The sequence below is a fragment of the Stegodyphus dumicola genome, chromosome 4, assembly GCF_044657685.1.
Source record: "Stegodyphus dumicola isolate Sdum_Otavi_A_Nest chromosome 4, ASM4465768v1".
Lineage (NCBI taxonomy): Eukaryota > Metazoa > Arthropoda > Arachnida > Araneae > Eresidae > Stegodyphus > Stegodyphus dumicola.
Window position 1 is genome coordinate 175771651 of NC_140771.1, and position 18204 is coordinate 175789854.

Here is an 18204-nt window from a genome sequence, read left to right on the forward strand (position 1 = left end):
GTGTTTATGCAAAGTTTGTCTGGCGAACGCCAAGTACTTAAGTTGTGGTTTTTTGCCAAGCGAAAGAGAGGAAGCAGTAAGTCAACGCAGGCCGCTTACCTTAGAAGTTTTACTCAGTTGCTGGTTGCCTTCCAGGCCAGAGGTTTTAATCCTCTTGATAATTTTTAAACGTACTGTAGTGTTCACAGTTCTCTGTACTACATACGGCTTCCTGTTAATATAAGGCCAATCTTCCACGTTTATTATTTTAAAGTTAAATTAGAGTTTAGTTTTATTTTTTATATTTTTACGTTTAGACCACAAGTAGTGGGTCTGTGTATTCCGAAGTACGGAAGTTATTGTAAATAGAGAAAAATAAAGGGTTTTGTATACCCTTCTTGTGTATCCTGTCTACTTCCCACAGTGATTAAACATAGCTTTAGTAAGCTCTCTGTTCCGAGTCAGGTCCTTGCATGTTCCCGAAGAAAGTAAGACGGAACATTGAGCCTGATAAAGTGACTGACGGATCACAGTACGTTTTTAACCAAATTGGACTGCATTTATATATATATATATATATATATATATATTTCATTATCTGGCAACCTCCGCCCCTCGAGATGGCCACTAATTAGTTTTCCTGCTTCTTGCTGGGGGAGGTCTTAACTCCCGTGCCCTGGGGTGTTCTGAAGTTTCGTCGTATGTGGCCACAGTTCCAACACTTTACAGATGGCGTCTTGTCACTCTTATTCCGTGTTAAGGCATTGACTTGTCTGTTGAAATCATCTAGGCGAGCAGCCATTTGATCCACTGACTCTTGGACTAGAGCAGCTCTGAGGTAGCTCTCTGGTCTCTACGAGTCTGCCTCGAATTTCGTGGCGTACATGAGAGTGCTTTTAAGTTCTTGACGTCCGCCATTCGCAGAGCTGTCTGTATTTCAGAATCTCGGATGCCATCGATTCAGCTGTTGTAGGGACAGGATTTCTCTTGTTTCTGTCTGGCATTCCGCAAAGGCGAGATGAGACAGCGTTTCAACATCCGTGGCAAGAAGTGCTTCCGTGGACTTCTACTGACGTGATTTTAATTGAAGCCTGCTGTAGTCTTTGAAACATTTCTCCCCAAAGCGCAGCTCCAACTCGCCGGATAGAGCTTCGAAATCTAGCCCATGGTTCTTTGGAAGAGTTTAATGAATATTCGCTGCATCTGCTCTCTGAGAAGCAGCGAGATGACTGACCTTGGCTTGGGAATACACTTGCCAAGAGATCTTCCCATCATATATAGATAACTTTAGAGAGGGACGAGCAGGCATGGGTAAAAATTTAAAGCCATCAGATTGCTTCCTGCTGTCGCTATGCGTTTCTTTAACGTGTCAACTTCTTTGACGACGACAGCAAAAACCCTATCTATCTTCAATTGTTGTTCGATATGTCCTTGGATAGCAGAAACTCTTTCTTCGATTCATTGCTTCATAGCAGAAACTCTCTCTTCTATTTGTTTTTTTACAGAAGAAGCTCTTTCTTCAATGTGTCCAACTTTATTTTCAAAGGCGTTTATTCTGCAATCCATAGCCTCAGATTTATTTTCTATTATGCAGGTAATTTCCTTTTTTTTTATTTCATCTTGACTTGCTTAAATCCTTTCTTTAACGGATTCTTCCATCTTTTCTTAAACTGCCTTTCATCTCTTGTCTCACGGATTCTTGACCCGCTTTCATCTTTCTTTGACGGAATTGACGGCCCCTTTCTTCTTTCTTGACCAGCCTTCCTTTAGCATTGCAAGGGGAAATACAACAATTTTAATTACAATTATACTAACATTAGCTATCTAAATACACAATTCGTAACATTATTGTTGTATATTATTTTATTGATGAATGCTTATGAGAAAACAGAGTAAGTATATTTAGAGTTTGACTATAAAAGTATTATCTAATAGAGTTGACTAGTAAGTGTCGCCAAAATGTATTTTTTATTAATTACGTGTTTTAAGATTCAATTTAAAAGAAGTCCTATTAAAGGTAATTTGCTGACATGTCATTCTTAGCTAGGAGTAGAGAACGTAACTTAAAAGTGCTATTCGAAGAGTTAAGTTTAACTGTGAGGCCTGAATTTAAGATTGCTGAGTTGCATAAATTGATTACTGAAATTCCCGGTTATGATGAGGAGTATATTCAAAAACTATTGGCTGCAATTAGAGAAGAGGAAGAAAAAAAAATAAAAGAGAATGTGAAAAAGAAGAGCGAGAATAACGCGAAAGAAAAGAGCGAGAAGGTAATATTTTCTTATTTAACGAATAATACTATTTATTGTCCTTGACTTTGAAGCGGCAATGCCAAATTTTTTATTGTGCGTGTAATCGTTGCTGAGCAACTACAGAAAATGTTTACGAATGTTATTCTAAAAGATTAGCTTTTTGTAGATGTGTGAAAGAGTTTTTAGAAAAGGAAATTGCAGTATTGAGCAGGAATATGATTCTGTAACGAATAGAATTGTATTCATTTATCTCCAATAAAATCCATATTTTACTCATTCGTTAATTCATTAAATACTGCAAATATGAAGCCTGTATATAAGTTTATAATGTGTTTAGAAATTATATTTTTTAGATTTAATTTTCCTTGAGTATTATTTAATTGAAAATTTATAAATTTGGCTAAATTTATGATATTTTTTCTTTTGTTAAATTCTTTTTTTCTACTTACAAATAGTTATCGAAACATAATAGATGGCAACAATAATAACACACAGAGAAAAATCGCAGATTTTCATTTATTTTTTTCTACTTTAAATTTTGGTATCTGACAGAAATGTATCTTGGTTACACTTCGCAATTCAAATATATTGACAGCTAAATGTTACGTTTTCAAATTGGCATTTTTACAAATAATTCTAATGTAATAATTTAACCACTATCTTACTTAAATTAAAAGTAAACGAATTTTACAAAACTTTCCAAATTTACTGAGAAAACTTTCAAAATGAGAAGGAACATATAAATAAATAATAAAAAAAAAAATCTTTCCTTTACTTATTAAAATTTCTTCGTCATACAGGAAAAGTTACATATACTCATATAATTTTAAATTATTTATTTCTTGCTATCTTTTGACACTTAACATCATTTCGATTTTGATAAAATTTATGTCCTGGGTGAAAATTTCTAGAGTTAACGTTATCATGGATTATAAAGGCTCATCAGTTAATCAGGCTCTTTTCCCTAATACTTATTAATTTTCCACTGAGAAAATTGCTGTTCCCATATTATGTATTCTTTATTATTCTTATGACAAAAATTCCTGCAAAAATGTAAAAGATTAATCTCATTGAAAAGTTCCTAACCGAAGGTTACAAACTATAGGCTGCGAATGAACAGATATTTTCACGTGTAACATAACATTACATAAATAACATTTAACCCAATCTGTATTTTTATATCCTTGACTAAGATTTGTGTCACCATGATAAAATAATTAGCTCCATTTTTGGATTTTTTGGAGCGCCTTTCACATTCGTTTTAATAGCAATAAAAATAAGGTAAAATTCAGCTAAAATCGTTTAAATAAGTACAACATTCTTCAAATTCTTATCGTAATAATGTGATTCTTCTTTGATTCAAGTTGCGTCTTCCCTAATTGCGGTACAACTATGAAAGGTTTAATGCAAGTTTTACGTGCGCACAGATTCGTAATCGATCAAATGCACACAGAACCGGTGGATCCTATACTTAGCCAGCGTGTCGGAAAGAACCGAGAGAAGCTAATAGAAATAAGCTAAATAGAATAGTTGACAGTAAATATACTGAAAGGTAAACTGCTAAAATAGCTTTACCTGCGAGATATCGAACACATGATTACTTTATAGTTGTCCGGTTTGGATTACTAACGCAGTCAGAGCTTAGTAGAAATTACAACAAATCCAACGAGTTACTCTACTCAAAATAACCATGGTCTGTACGGGCTCAACAACTTGTACGGCCGCGTATCAAGTACGTGCAGGTACTCTTCTTCTAGACATCAAATTCCAAATATAGAAAATATAATAATGTCTCTTGCAATATGGGGAAGATGCCATACACAATGTGCACATCTTGGTTGCGCAACAAAGTATCGAAGATATCTCCACGAAACTAATCAAAGAAGCCTATATGACAGACTGACAGGAAAGATGGAGAGAAAGAGACACCAGGGAATTCACATTTAATATTTTCCCAGACACCTCCCTCTCATGAATAAAGAACAACGAACACTTCATCCAAGCATGCATCAAGCACGGTCGCTTCCCTTCTTTACTACACTCTTTTCTTTACATCGCAACGTCAAATGCGTCTGCGGCGCCATAGGTTCTGAAGCAGACGCCTTGCATTACTTGAGATCTTGTCCGGAGACAAAGGAGATTCGTACTAGATTCTTCGTTTCTAATATCTTAGTAAGCCGTCCGGGTGTCCCGATCCGCCGTCACCTGTCGCCTTTCTAATTTCTCGGATGTTACACCCAAACACCTTTTCACCGACTACTACTGTGAAGAGTTTATCCTAGCTACCACGACACAAATCAACAGGAAACTTCATCAAAGAAGTGAAAGATTCAATGTAACAGGGAAGAGCCTCACGTTATGTATACATAAAATAAATACTGTAACCAAATGCTAACAAAATGATTTACTAACTTATCTCGATGTATGCTGTAACTGTAACTTTTTTTTTTTTTTTTTGTTTTGTAAACTCTATTAAATGAAGGACTTACATCCAAAAAGAGCAAAAAATAGATTTAGAATGGCGGCCTAACTGCTAAAACGATTACTAGTGCAACGACCGGGATGATATCTCGAACCCGTCATGTCTTCCTTCAGAATGATGGAAGGGAGTGCATAATGTAGTCAAATTTATTTTCTGAAATGAAATACTTTACAGTTCTGGAACGTTTCACAAAATTACTCGTACAGCTCTTCTCAATATCACAGAGCAAAATCACTAGTTAGCACTCCAAAATACTCAGAACGCTAAACGCAAAGCTCATCTGAAGAGCGAAGCTCGCACGGAGATTTCTCAATACTCTCAACTCAATCTTGAATTAAACTCGAGAAGTGATGCTCTCTCCGGCCTTATATACTTTTTCCCCGGCGAAGAATCACCAGTGCCTTCGGTTTCTCGATATTGCTGGAAGGCATATAGAGTTACATTATAGGGCCCGATACAGTTACAGTTACATGGGAAGTGGACCAATTATATTTATATAAGAATCAAAACAAGATAATGCCAAATTATCGCAGTTTGGCGACTTTCTGCAATTCATGCCGATGTGCGGCGAAAATTAATCACCAAAACCATCGCCAGCTTGGCGATCATCATTTATCTTAAAGCTAAATGAACTTGCTACTGTAGCATTATTTTTAAAGCGAAGCTTCGGTGTTTGAGGCATTTCGTGTTGTATTTGTTATATTATACAAGAAATACTACAATTTTACGCATAATTTCTTTAAAATTATTTAAATATATACAGAATTAGTAACATAGAAACTTACCGAGGGCAGCACGTCCCAGACAGTACAATCCCTGGACAGGAAGACCTACTTGAAATTCAGAAAATTAATGCACTACTAAAATAATAATTTCAATAAATAACATTCAACAAATCAAATACTAAATCAATAAAAAAATGCATGAATTTACAAATTTATATAGGAGCCCACCAGCGACTGAGCGGTAAAGTCGCTCCACGAAGTCCACGAAGGCAATCCTCCCCTTCGGCAAATAGCCCTCGAGGCTTTGCCATAATCACACACACATTCACACAAATTTATATACAGATAGGATCAGATCTTAATAATAATTTCAATAAATAACATTCAACAAATCGAATACTAATTCAATAATTGAATGAAAATACAAATTTATACACATTTAAACCACGTCTTAATAAAACTAAATTATTTACACTATAAGCTTTACGTACTATGAACATAGTAAGGATTTAGCCTGACGTAATGACTTATGGATTTGAACAACAACTTCGTTCAGCCTGTTTAACACTGTGTAAGGACCAACCCAGTGTGACGTCTCGTAGCTCTGATGTCGTATCGGAACTTCATCCTCCCCGTCACTGAGTCGCTCTCGTGCAAAATTGTGCTTCACTTCAGACCATGTCTAGAGATTCTGAAGGAACTTAGGTTTTAATGAACCAGGTCTTAGTAAAATTATTTAAATTATTCATACTATAGGGACTACGTACTATGCCCGTAGAAGGGAGCTAGCCGGATGTAATGAATAGCTTTAAGCTTAGAATTCGGTAACTTAGGATCCAAACAATGACGTTGTTCAGCCTCTTTAGGACGGTGTAAGGACCATCCCAAGGTGACTGTAGTTTAGGAGACAGTCCATTTCGTCGAATCGGATTCCACAACCACACCTTCGTTGACTCAATGTCGTGTAGCTCTCTTGTGATATTGAGTCTTCATCTTCTCCTTCGCCAAGTAGACTCGCTGTTGTGAAAAATTGTGCATTACTTCAAACCGTGCCTGGAGATCCTTAATTACCAGTGTTCAGCGGGTTTACCGCTTTACGGCTGGTGGGCTTGTACATACCAACTGTACATATCTCCTAAAAAGATTAGTAAGAGTTTTCGTTAAGTCATTTTGCGTACTCTCAACTCTATCAGGGCACATTTAAGGTAGGCTAAATTAGACTAAGATTATCACGTTTTGGTATATCTGACTGCATATGATGCATTTTCGATTTACTTTGCATTTAACAGGATGAAAAATCATTGTGTCTGTAAGCACCTGCAATGAGCTTCCTGATCTGCAATTTCTTGCATCATCTCTCTGTGATCACCTGCAGCTTTCTGTATCTAAAGAAGAAATTTTCAGTTTATTTTGTTGCATAATTCATATGAAACATTATGATTTGTCAAAAGGTTTAAGGACAGATTTTTGAATTTTCAAATACTGGTAAATAGGCTTTTTTAATCACCTCATATAGGTTGTGAATTTGTGTGGTTCTGGAAGAGGCTTCCCGTAAACCAACCACCCCACAAAGTAACACAGCTGAATCTAAGAACATTCATCATGTAGGTGATGAACTTCGTTGGAGCTGTACATGATGAGTACGAAATCGGAGAAACATGTAAGTTCACTTTTTAAGTTGCGAAAACACCCGCACAACATGATGCACAATTACCGAACATAATTGAAAATTGCGCATTTAATCCTACACAACAGTTTTCGGAAGAGCAGTGTTTCGTCGAAGAACGCTTCTCGATCTAGCTAGTTTTCAGGAACAAATACCACAGAAAATGTGAAAAGTGTGAGAAACTTCCATGAAAAAACTGTCGTATTATTGCCTGCATCTGGATTCGAAAGCACCGTCATATTACTGTTTGTGTAACATCAAATACACTGATATTGAACAAAAATATCCGTCACCAGAGCTTACGCGCTGAATTAGTGAAACATAAACTGAATATAAAAGTCATCCCTCATACACTGACAAAAAAGTGAATGGAGCCAGATATTCCTGAATTATTGGAAAAATGCATAAACGATTATATTTATGTATTCAGCATTACTACTGAAGACAAAGGTTAGGGCTACATATTCATACAAAACGAGAGATGTTGAATGGAAAGATTAAGGTTCACCACTTTCAGAGGAAGTGACAGCCTTTGAATGTGTGCGTGTGTGTGATTATGGCAAAGCCTCGAGGGATATCTGCCTAATGGAAGGCATGCCTTCGTGGAGGAATTTCTAAGGGAAACTGGGTCGTATACACGTTACACATGGCGAAAACCACGAAAACGCCCATGCAGCCAGCCCGTTCGCGGGATTCGAAACTCAGACTGAACTACCAGATGACAGCCTTTGAAAGTGAAAGCATAGTCTATTGCTTCTATTGAACAAGTGAAGTGTGATGCATCGAGAAATTTTACTTCAAATGCGGATGTACAATTGATGAGTCATGAGTTTTACTTTAAGGTACTAAAACACTAATGTCTGGCAATTCCGGAGCTACAGATTTCATTTATTGGCTCGGAATAATGATGGCTCTATCAGCAGAGTTTTTGGCATACGTCTTTCTTCAATTTCCCCTATATTGGCGCGGTCTATTGCAAGGTGATATTGGGTCTCCGTCTTCAAGTGAAAATTCCGTTGAAATTAAAGTATTGTAGTAATCTAAGAAGACGTGAAAAGTGTGCTCTGAAGATTCCCAGAAGAGGCATTTATTGCTTGATTCAGAGACCTTCTGGTAATTGCGCTTACCAGTAGATACTGATTTCACAGAAGCAAATGGGATTATTTGGGAGGGGAATATATTATTTTTACAACATCATTATTGAAAATGTATGATATTCTTATTCCAGCGAAATAACATTTAGCTACTGAAAATTAATTTGACTTACCTAAAAAAAGCGTAGAAAAGGTAATAGTATCATAGATGAAAATAATATTAAATTAAATTATCTTGTAAAGTCTCGTCTCTTTTGGTAGCATAAATAATTGAGCTCTGAAAAGACTGTATTAGGAATTATCCTTAGGTCTTAACTAGGGCTGTGCAGTCGGAGTCGAGTAGATTTTTGGGTAAAAGGTTTGGAGTCGTTAAAAAACACATCGACTCCGACTCCAGTTTTTGTTGAACAGTTTGAATTTGAAATTAAATTAAGGTGAATTGAAAAAAAATTAATGACTAACTGAGTTAATATTTTTATTTATGGACTTATATACATTAATAAATAGTTATTTTCCATTTTATTAACATATTAGTAAATAAACATAAGGGAGCAGGATGGACGTTATATTTGCCATTATTGATTAAACTGATTCATTAAATTACTAATCTCATTTGTGAATTTAGGTAAGCAACAAGAACTCCCAAAATTGATTCTTAGGAAGCGAGCAGGAAAAGGAGCAACACAATGGAAAAGTACATATTTCATGATATAGTGGTTGTTAGGATTAAGAACTTTTTCAGAAGATGTAAATAACCCTAATATTTCACTAACAGAAAGACTGGAAAAGTCTTGGAGAACTGAAAACCCTTCTTTCAACACCGTATATAGCCGCAAAAAAGCTACAATCTGAAGAATTAACAGGAGACGAGCATGTTATAAAATGTAGATAACCCTAATGTTTCTCTAACAGAAAAAATGTGGCATGATCTTGCAGAATTGAAAACTCTTCTTTCTATACTGTATATAGACACCAAAACTCTACAATCTGAAGAATTAACAAGAGGCAAGACTGGAAGAATGTGATGTTTGTTCTTTTGAAATGAAGGGTTTATTGCAGAAGGAATCACTTCTACAATGAAGAAAAGAGAAACTAGTTTGCTAGAGAATAAGATCATGCTGGGTTCAATATATGTAGATCCAAAACGCCGAATTTTGAAGGATGACAAACAAATTAAAAAGGCAAAGAAAGCCATCTATGAACTTTCATTAAGAATGAAATTATTATCAGAAGAACTGGAGTACTCAAATCAGGACAATCAAACTGCAGATATTGCAACTGAGTCTCTATCGTCCTCTTCCACTGATGAATTAAATTTTGAGAAATATTTGGATAATATTGAAAAGGCTAAGACAAACCGAATGAAAATAAATAACTAAGAGCCTTTAGATATAAAAATGAAAAAATACAAACAAGATTTATACACGGCCTTTGAAGAAGTAGATAAATATGATTGCTCTTGCAAAACACCTCTTTTAGAACTTATAAAAATCTATTCTGAAAAGTTAAAGGAAGTATCCCTAACAGTAACAGCTCTGCTTCCTACTCAAGTCAGTGTGGAAAGACTCTTCTCAGTTCTGAAGTTTATCAAATCGGATCTATGGTCCTCCAACAAAGAAGATCTTGCCGAAGTTTTACTGCTCCTTAAAAATTACTAATGCCAGTTTTTCCATTTCATAATAAATGCTAATTAATATAAAAAATTTGCTATGCATCAATTTTTTTCTGTAGCATCTATTAATTCTTTTATATTAAAAAAATAAGTTGTACCCATGTTTATATGTTTACATATATATGAAGGAGGCCGGAGTCATTAAAATTCCAGGAGTCGGAGTCGACTCCTGGAATTTTAATCAAGTGGAGTCAGTGGAATCAAGTGGAGTCAGTGTGGAAAAACTCTTCTCAGTTCTGAAGTTTATCAAATCGGATCTATGGTCCTCCAACAAAGAAGATCTTGCCGAAGTTTTACTGCTCCTTAAAAATTACTAATGCCAGTTTTTCCATTTCATAATAAATGCTAATTAATATAAAAAATTTGCTATGCATCAGTTTTTTTCTGTAGCATCTATTAATTCTTTTATATTAAAAAAATAAGTTGTACCCATGTTTATATGTTTACATATATATGAAGGAGGCCGGAGTCATTAAAATTCCAGGAGTCGGAGTCGATCATTTTCCCTACCGACTCCACAGTCCTGGACTTAACCCTACAGAAAAGTCAGAAGATGGGTGTAAAGGATCCTCTATTCAATCCAATATAATCGCACAGATGGCAGCACTTGGGCTTACATAAAGTCAACGCTTCTGCCTTAACTAAAACAAGTAACATTGAATTTAAAACAAATTATATAGTTAAACTAGCCTATCTGCTCATAAGATAATTTAACGCGCAGGGAGGCTCTGACTCGAAGAAGGCGGCGGAAACACGCCTTTTGGCAAGAAGAACCCAGAGCCACAGAATCAAATCGCTAGTAATTGAAGCCAACAACGGGGCCTTAGGCAGGCATAACATGCTCTGAAATCACATTCAAAAACTTTCGTTTCAATAGCAATTCTTTCTCCCACAATTTGAATACACGCGCACTAACTCATTTGCCTTTTGGCAAGAAAGCGGGGGTGGTGAACGAGATTGACTCTTTAACTAATAATTAATTATTAGTCAAACTAAATAAATCTGCACACTCTTTTAATAAAAATATTGGCTCATGCACAGTAGGTCAAACATATTCTATGCTGATACGAAGACGAATTTCTAATTGCAGAATATTTTGCATCAATTACTTTGCTGAGGTAATCAAAAATAGGAGATGAATAAGAGATATTTAAAGTGGATTGTAGATAGGAAGTCTGATTATTTCAGTCACATATTTCTGGAATGCTGCAATTATTGCAATGTCATTAAACCTCCGATGATTTTCTTCATTATGCTGCAGTTATCGCAGCGTAATGAAACTTTCTGGAAACTTGATCGAAAATATGCCATGCAAATTGAGGTGAAACAAATTTGATGATTCTACACAGGCAGCACATATAAACTGCTGGTTCTACGCAAGTATGGCAATTGTATAGTAATTGTTTAGCATTTCTATAAGAGAGGAAGACACAGTTTGTTTTCAGATATTGTTCAAAAGCAAATATTTCTGGTCATCTCGTGAAAATCGCTCTGAAGTAGTCAACATGGATAAAGCAATCAAGGAGAATTACGTCTCAAACCTCAAGTCTGTGGATTACTGCAGAAAACTGAACAAAATGATGAAAGATGATCCTACAAATTTCCATTTCTACTTAACGTTTCTTCATGAAGTTTTCAGTTCAGGTATGTGAGTCATCAAAAAACCAAAATGTTTGAAACTGTACCAAATTTTCACTTTTGATTTTAAATTGGTTTCCTCTTTTAACAAAGATGACAAATTTACTTCTTTTTTCCTTATTTATGTGTTTTGCAACTAATGTTCTCGTTTCGGATATATTTAAAAGGCATGCCAAATTTAGATATAAATTTAAGTTTAAACTGTTCTACAGATCACTGTTCTACAAATTTCCATTTGTAGAACAGTAATAATGCAAAAAGTGATAGAGCAAATTAAAAAAAATGCTACTACTCTTCTATTTTTTCCCTATGTTTTTATTACTAAACACCTTGAATAATACATCTGGGATAAGTTTATTATTTTCTGCTTAGAAAATACAGGCATTGTCATTTCAGGGACATATTTCTTGTAAGCTTCGAGCGCAAGCGGTCCTGTAAAATAAATGCTTAGCTGAATTTTGAATGTTTCGCTGCTTCACAAAGGCCATCTCTATCGATAACCTCTACTGATAAACCATGATAAACTTTAAAACAGCCTATCAGGGATATCGTTAAAGTATGAACACTTTTAAATTTTTTGATTAAGAGCTTATCTGTGGGATCGTTAAAACATTAACGCTTTCAAATTTTTAGATTTTTGCATTTTTTGTTCCTTCTTATTCTTAACGCTAAGGAAATTCTTTTAAACTAATGGTGGGCCCTCACACGACTTCGGCTTGGCCACTACTAAGGCTAGAAGTGTTGGTCACTTTATTATGGAGGAACCTTATGTGTGGGCCACTTTTGCCTTCTCCCTGACTCGAACCTGGCCTCTTTGGGATCGCAGTCGGTTCCACTAGCACTATACTGTCTGGGCGGATTCGCTAAAGAAAATTATTTAACTTGAATTTGATTAACCTCTTTCCTGATCTTCATTTTGAATTCTTTCTGTTATTCGTAGTTTCAGCCACTGTTTTATTTTAATATAACTCGGCCGCTGGTCGGATCAGTTATAAGACGTTTGTCTTATAACTGAGCCGACCAGCGGCCGAGCGGTAAAGTCGCTGAACACTGGTAGTTCGGTCCGAGGTTCGAATCCCGGGAACGGGCTGGCTGCATGGGCGTTTCCGTGGTTTTCCCCATGTGTAACGTGTATACGAGCCAGTTTCCCTTAGAAAGTTCTCCACGAAGGCATTCCTCCCCTTAGGTAGATAGCCCTAGTGTGCTTTGCCATAATTAAATACACACACACACACGTCTTATAACTGAAATGTGTTTATTTACTATAATGATAAATAATATATGTTTACTTAAATTTAGGTTTATGTAAAGGGGAAAAATTATTTGACATCGGAAGTGGACCCACTGTATACAATGTAACGTTGGCTAGTGCTCACTTTTCTAGCATTGTGCTGAGCGACTTAGTTCCCGATAACTGCGAAGAAATAAGACGTTGGCTTAACGAACAGTCATCATTAGACTGGTCACAGTTTTTCGACTTTATTAGCCAGTTAGAAGGCCGTACTGGGTAAGTGTAGAAAGATTTCAAATTGCGCATGAAAATGGTTATCAGTTTTCTTTATTTCAGCAATTTTGATGTGAGTAATAAAGCTTTTTAAGGCATTTCATTAAAATCACGCAAACGGTATTAAAAAAGTTTCATCCCAATTTATTTTTAAATGCTAAATATGATACATTTAAAAATGTAGACATAGAATTTTAATCCTAAAAATGCTCATATAGTTACCCTTGATTTAAATATTATCTTTAAAATTAAAACTATGTCATTTAAAAGGAAGAATTCTTTATTCATGAACTATTTACTTGCCTTTTTGAATGTCTTAATGGATGTCTTAATGGATAAAAGCCTTAAATTTTTGAATGTCTTAATGGATAAAAGTCTTAATGGATGGATGAATATCTTATAAACTGAGCTACCAAAACAAAGATTTATTTTTTTTTCGTATTTCAGATAATAAAGTTTGACGTTCTTTGGGAGCATAAACTAGTATCAAACTCCTAACAGACGTTAAGAAAACTATCTCTATGTCTGAAATGAACTAAACAGCCTTTAAAAGGTTTGAAACAAACCTTTATTTAAAAGAGCTTTATTTAAAAGAACTCAGAATATAAAAGCACTTCTTATACTCATCTGATCATCTACCACTTATGGCAATGAAACTAAAGTAACAGTCAGATTCAACATTTAACACTTAACCTAATAGTTAGACTACGTAATTTAATTTAAATCTAAGTTGTCTCAGAACGTCTGAATAGAGTAACAATTTAAATGACGGCAGCTCTAAAGCACAGTCGAATAATTAATCTTATCACGTCTGAAAAAACTAAGTAACATGTTCATGAAAGCGGAAACACACACTGTCTCACAATCCAAAATCCTTAGCTTAAATACGCTCTAATTCATTTACATTTCTGGTGAGAGAGCGGAAAGGAGACGCTATAGCAAAGGCTGAAATCATAAATAACTGCATAATGCAAAATAATGGTAACCTTACACAGAAAGAAGTCACATTTACTCAAGAAACTTCAGCGATATGTTCATATTTATGTGGTATTAAGTGGGTAGGATTATACACTGACTACCAATAAGTATTTGGACACCTATGCAAATGGCGATATCGGCGGTCCTAAGGTACGTCACGGACTCCGCCGGTATATATCGTGTAGGAAATAGCATCGGCTTTAGTCGCATGCAAGATACCTCGCAGTTCGGAGCTCTCTGATTTCGAGAAAGGTATATTTATCGGGTATCACAAATGTGGCCGATCCTTAAGGGACATATCTAGCCATCTGAATTACCCAAAATCGACAGTGGCCTATGTGATTAAGAAGTGGAAGGGAGCGGTGATTGTCGGAATGTGCCCCGAGTCGGCCGACCAACGAAACTGGGAGATAGAGACCGACGAGTGCTGTCCAGAGAAATTCGGAAGAACTGCACCCAAACGAAGGCCCTCATCCGCGAGGAATTTCAACAGGCATCCGGGAGTATTATTTCAATGAATACCATCCGTAAGGAAGCACATCTGCTTGGTTTTCACGGTCTTGCTGCTGCCCATAAGCCTTTGATCACAAAGTCTAACCGCGTTGCTCGATTAATGTGGTGCAAAGCACATCGAAATTGGACCGTAGATCAGTGGAAACGGATTCTTTGGAGTGACGAAGCAAGGTTCACCCTTTACCGTTCGGATGGCAAAGTCTGGGTCTGGGTTCTACCTGGAGAACGTCTCCTGCCAGAATGCATTGTGCCAACAGTCAAGTTCGGCGGAGGTGGAATTATGGTCTGGGGGTGTTTCTCCTTGTATCGGCTGGGACCCTTGGTCCTCATTCATGGTAAGCTCAACTCCGATGCCTACTGCACTATTTTGGATGACAATGTGCTTCCTACGTTGGGGCAGTTTTACAGGTTGGACCCCTGTTACTTTCAGGACGACAATGCCAGTTGTCATGTTTCGACGTTAACCAAGGCTTGGTATGGTGCCAATGAAGTTCATCGAATGGACTGGCCTGCCCAGAGTCCAGACCTGAACCCTATCGAGAACCTCTGGGACGAGTTGCATCATCGCCGAATTCAGGGGTGCACTACCCTTGCAAAATCGGTGAAGGAACTTCTATGTCTTCTCCAAGCCGAGTGGAAGAAAATACCACTAGCTGTCATACAAAGACTTGTGGGAAGTATGCCCCGGAGGGTCCACGCTGTAAATACCTCTCGTGGAGGCTCTACCAACTATTGATTTTGAATAAGTTAGTTTTTCTTTTCTATCACAGGTGTCCAAATACTTATTGGTAGTCAGCGTAAAAGAAAAATTTGTCTATAGTAAACGAATTGTATGGTTTTCCTTATCACGTCAATTGGGCCTAATTTGCACATAGAGCAGACACTTTACTCGGTAAACACATCTCTGAGTTCTACGACCTTAGAAATCTACTTGATTAACAAAATATTAATAAGTGCAGAAAACCCCACATGCAGCAAGTGGCACAAAAATATTTTGGTGCGATAATATAATGTTATAGCATCTTTTGTATTCGTTTTCTTCTTTTTAAATAGCCTGATGTGAAAATTTAGTTGTGAAACGTTTTTATATATCAGATGGTGAAATTCGATTGAAAAAGAAAGTAATATTTCCTTATGTTTACTATTTTATATATGCATGGAATAGTAAATATGGTAGAGTAAAGGTGTTAAATTCATTGAAAATAATATTCAGTAACGCATTTTGAAAAATTACTTTTCGGGGCATCACATGTATTTTAGTAAGATTAAAGGAGAGAGTATTCAAATAACTTTTCCCAAAATTAACTTAGGAATTAAAGAAAACTCATCTAATTAAGTAAATTTATTTTTCTTACTTGAAAGCTAAGAAAAAGAAGGGGAGTAAAATTTATGACTTTCATTTTATGGCTCGTATTATAAAAGCTGTAATTATTTAATTTATGACTTATTTATAAAATATGATTTTCATTAAATCAGAAAAAGGTAGCATGGTAAGTCAGCAGATACTAGCAGCTCTACACAAGAAACTCTCAATAACTATATTGAAGAAAAACAAGCTAGCTAAGGGAATATAATCTAAAAATGGGTTTGGTTTTGAAAGTCATTTTCCCAAGTTATTCAAAAGCTGAAGAGAACATGTTTGTCCTTCCTTCTTAAAATAAAGATTTGCTTTTCAGAAAAGAATAAAGGTTAGCAGTTAGTTACGTTTACGCAATAATACCTTTACGGCGCACTAAGAGATACCTATAAAATAAACATAATAATGTTTGAAAGCAGAATATACCTTTAGTTCTCACAAGCGACAACGATTTAAGTGCCACTTGTAAGAACTGTCTATGTCGCCAGTGCTTGGAATCGGTTGTTTACCATAAGATCCGGCACCCTTCAGGTGCCTGAAAGTAAAGGAAAATCATGGAAATGGTCAAAAGGACAATGTGTACAAGCTTAATGTAATAAGAGTTTGAGTGAAAAAAAACTGAAATCAGCGATATATTCATAATTATTTGCGTTAATTTTTATGGTAAACATGTTTATGGTAAGTAGGGCATGTTCATTTTGCATTTCGCATTAAACAGAATTTGTACTTGTTTCTTTTGTTGTTTGATTTCTGAATTAGAATTTGTACTTGTTTTCTGAATAACCTGAAAATAGCTGAAAGTCTGTTCCTGTTCTTATTTTGAGATTTTGATAGGCAAATAGCGCTCGAGCTGCTTTGCCTTAATCAACTAAACCTAACCTTTTTGTAACCGTCAGACTGGTTTGTTAATAAATAACTTTTGTTATAACCCTTGCTTTTAGTTGTACTATCTGTGGTTATATAGTAGACGGCACAATAAGGTGAATGATAGCCTTTACGGTTATTGAGATAGTTTAGGCAGTTTAAAATCAAGTTTTCCTCAAGCATTTGTTTCTTTTTTTACTAGTTTTTTAAATGATCATAAATGATTTTCCTCTCTAATATTTATTTGCGTTTTTCAATAATTAGTATTAAGAGCAATAATTAGTATTGTTTCAATAATTAGTATTAAGCAACAAAACATGATAAAGAATATTTTTCTTGTCACACAAAATTTTATACCAATGCTAGTTAAAGGTTTTTAATTATTAAATAATAAAAATAATTTTATCATCTTTTATCCATTGCTTAATAATACCATAAAATGCATACTTACATATTTCATACACAAAATATTTTCGACAAAACGTTGCTTTCTAATTAAAAAAAAATATTGCATTTTGACATGTAAATGGCCAAAGTAATTTTGTGCAAAGAATATTTAACAAATTTAAACCAATTCCTTTAATGATTTTTTTCTTACAGAGACAAGCTAACTAGTCGACAAGAACTGGAATCAAGAACCCGAAAAGCTGTAAAATGTGTTCTGGAATTCGATCTTCTCTGCGACTTCGAAACTCAGCTAAGCGTTTTAGATTCCGAAGAAGTCAAGCCGCCATATGATACAGTGTCGGCAATATGCTGCTTGGAAGGAATATGTCCAGATTTTGAAGCTTTTGTCGATAGTCTGAGAAAAATTAATGAAATCCTTAGACCAGGAGGGACTCTTGTAGTTTGCAGCTATACAAATCGCAGCGTGTGGAGTTTAGATGATAAATCCTTCAATTACTTACATCTTACCCTTGAAGAAGTCGTGGATGCCATGAACAGAGCAAATTTTAGACTTAAGTACCTCACTGTACGTTCCGTATCGCAGCAGATTGCTTCCGAAAATATACTTGCTTACTGTTCAGTTTTCGAAAAAATCTGAAATTCGTATTCGACAATCAAACTTATACTATTTCAGAAGTCAAACAACAAAAATCAGCGTTATATTTTCAAATTTGACTAGTTTCGATGGTTTTTAACGAACCACCATCCTCAGCTGCAAAAGCGCAAATGAACGAGATAGGACATAATGAACCGATGAGATAAGAAAGCCTGGACAGAAAATAAGCTAGTAACGCCATCTGATGAAACCAGAACTAAAACATAATTTCTTTAAAGGCCGAAGGCAAAGATGGATTGGAATTAGAATCGTTAAATAGATCAGAAAGATTTTTTTGAATGTGAAATGCCTCTAAAAAATCCAGTTCTCCAATGAAAGATGTTTTTTGAATAATTTTGGCAGCAGAAAAATTGACAGTGTGATTTTCGGACCAACAATTTTTGGCAACAGAAAGACTTCAGTGTTTCCTTTTTTGTA

At 35.6% G+C, this 18204-nt stretch overlaps 1 protein-coding gene across 1 annotated transcript; it reads left to right on the forward strand.

Moving 5' to 3' along the window:
- Positions 1 to 11251: 11251 nt before the first annotated feature.
- LOC146997750 (nicotinamide N-methyltransferase-like) lies at positions 11252 to 17881 on the forward strand. The gene is made up of 3 exons (XM_085814283.1): positions 11252 to 11514; positions 12808 to 13015; positions 17325 to 17881. The coding sequence occupies exons 1-3, from the start codon at positions 11376 to 11378 to the stop codon at positions 17767 to 17769; spliced, it is 792 nt and encodes a 263-aa protein (XP_085670409.1). The 5' UTR covers positions 11252 to 11375; the 3' UTR covers positions 17770 to 17881.
- Positions 17882 to 18204: the final 323 nt, after the last annotated feature.

Bases quoted from the DNA above. Each gene is read 5' to 3' on its own strand.
- LOC146997750 (XM_085814283.1), top strand. From the start codon at position 11,376: ATGGATAAAGCAATCAAGGAGAATTACGTCTCAAACCTCAAGTCTGTG. The intron at 11,515-12,807 runs GTATGTGAGTCA...ACTTAAATTTAG, and splicing joins TCATGAAGTTTTCAGTTCAG to GTTTATGTAAAGGGGAAAAA. The intron at 13,016-17,324 runs GTAAGTGTAGAA...TTTTTCTTACAG, and splicing joins CAGTTAGAAGGCCGTACTGG to AGACAAGCTAACTAGTCGAC.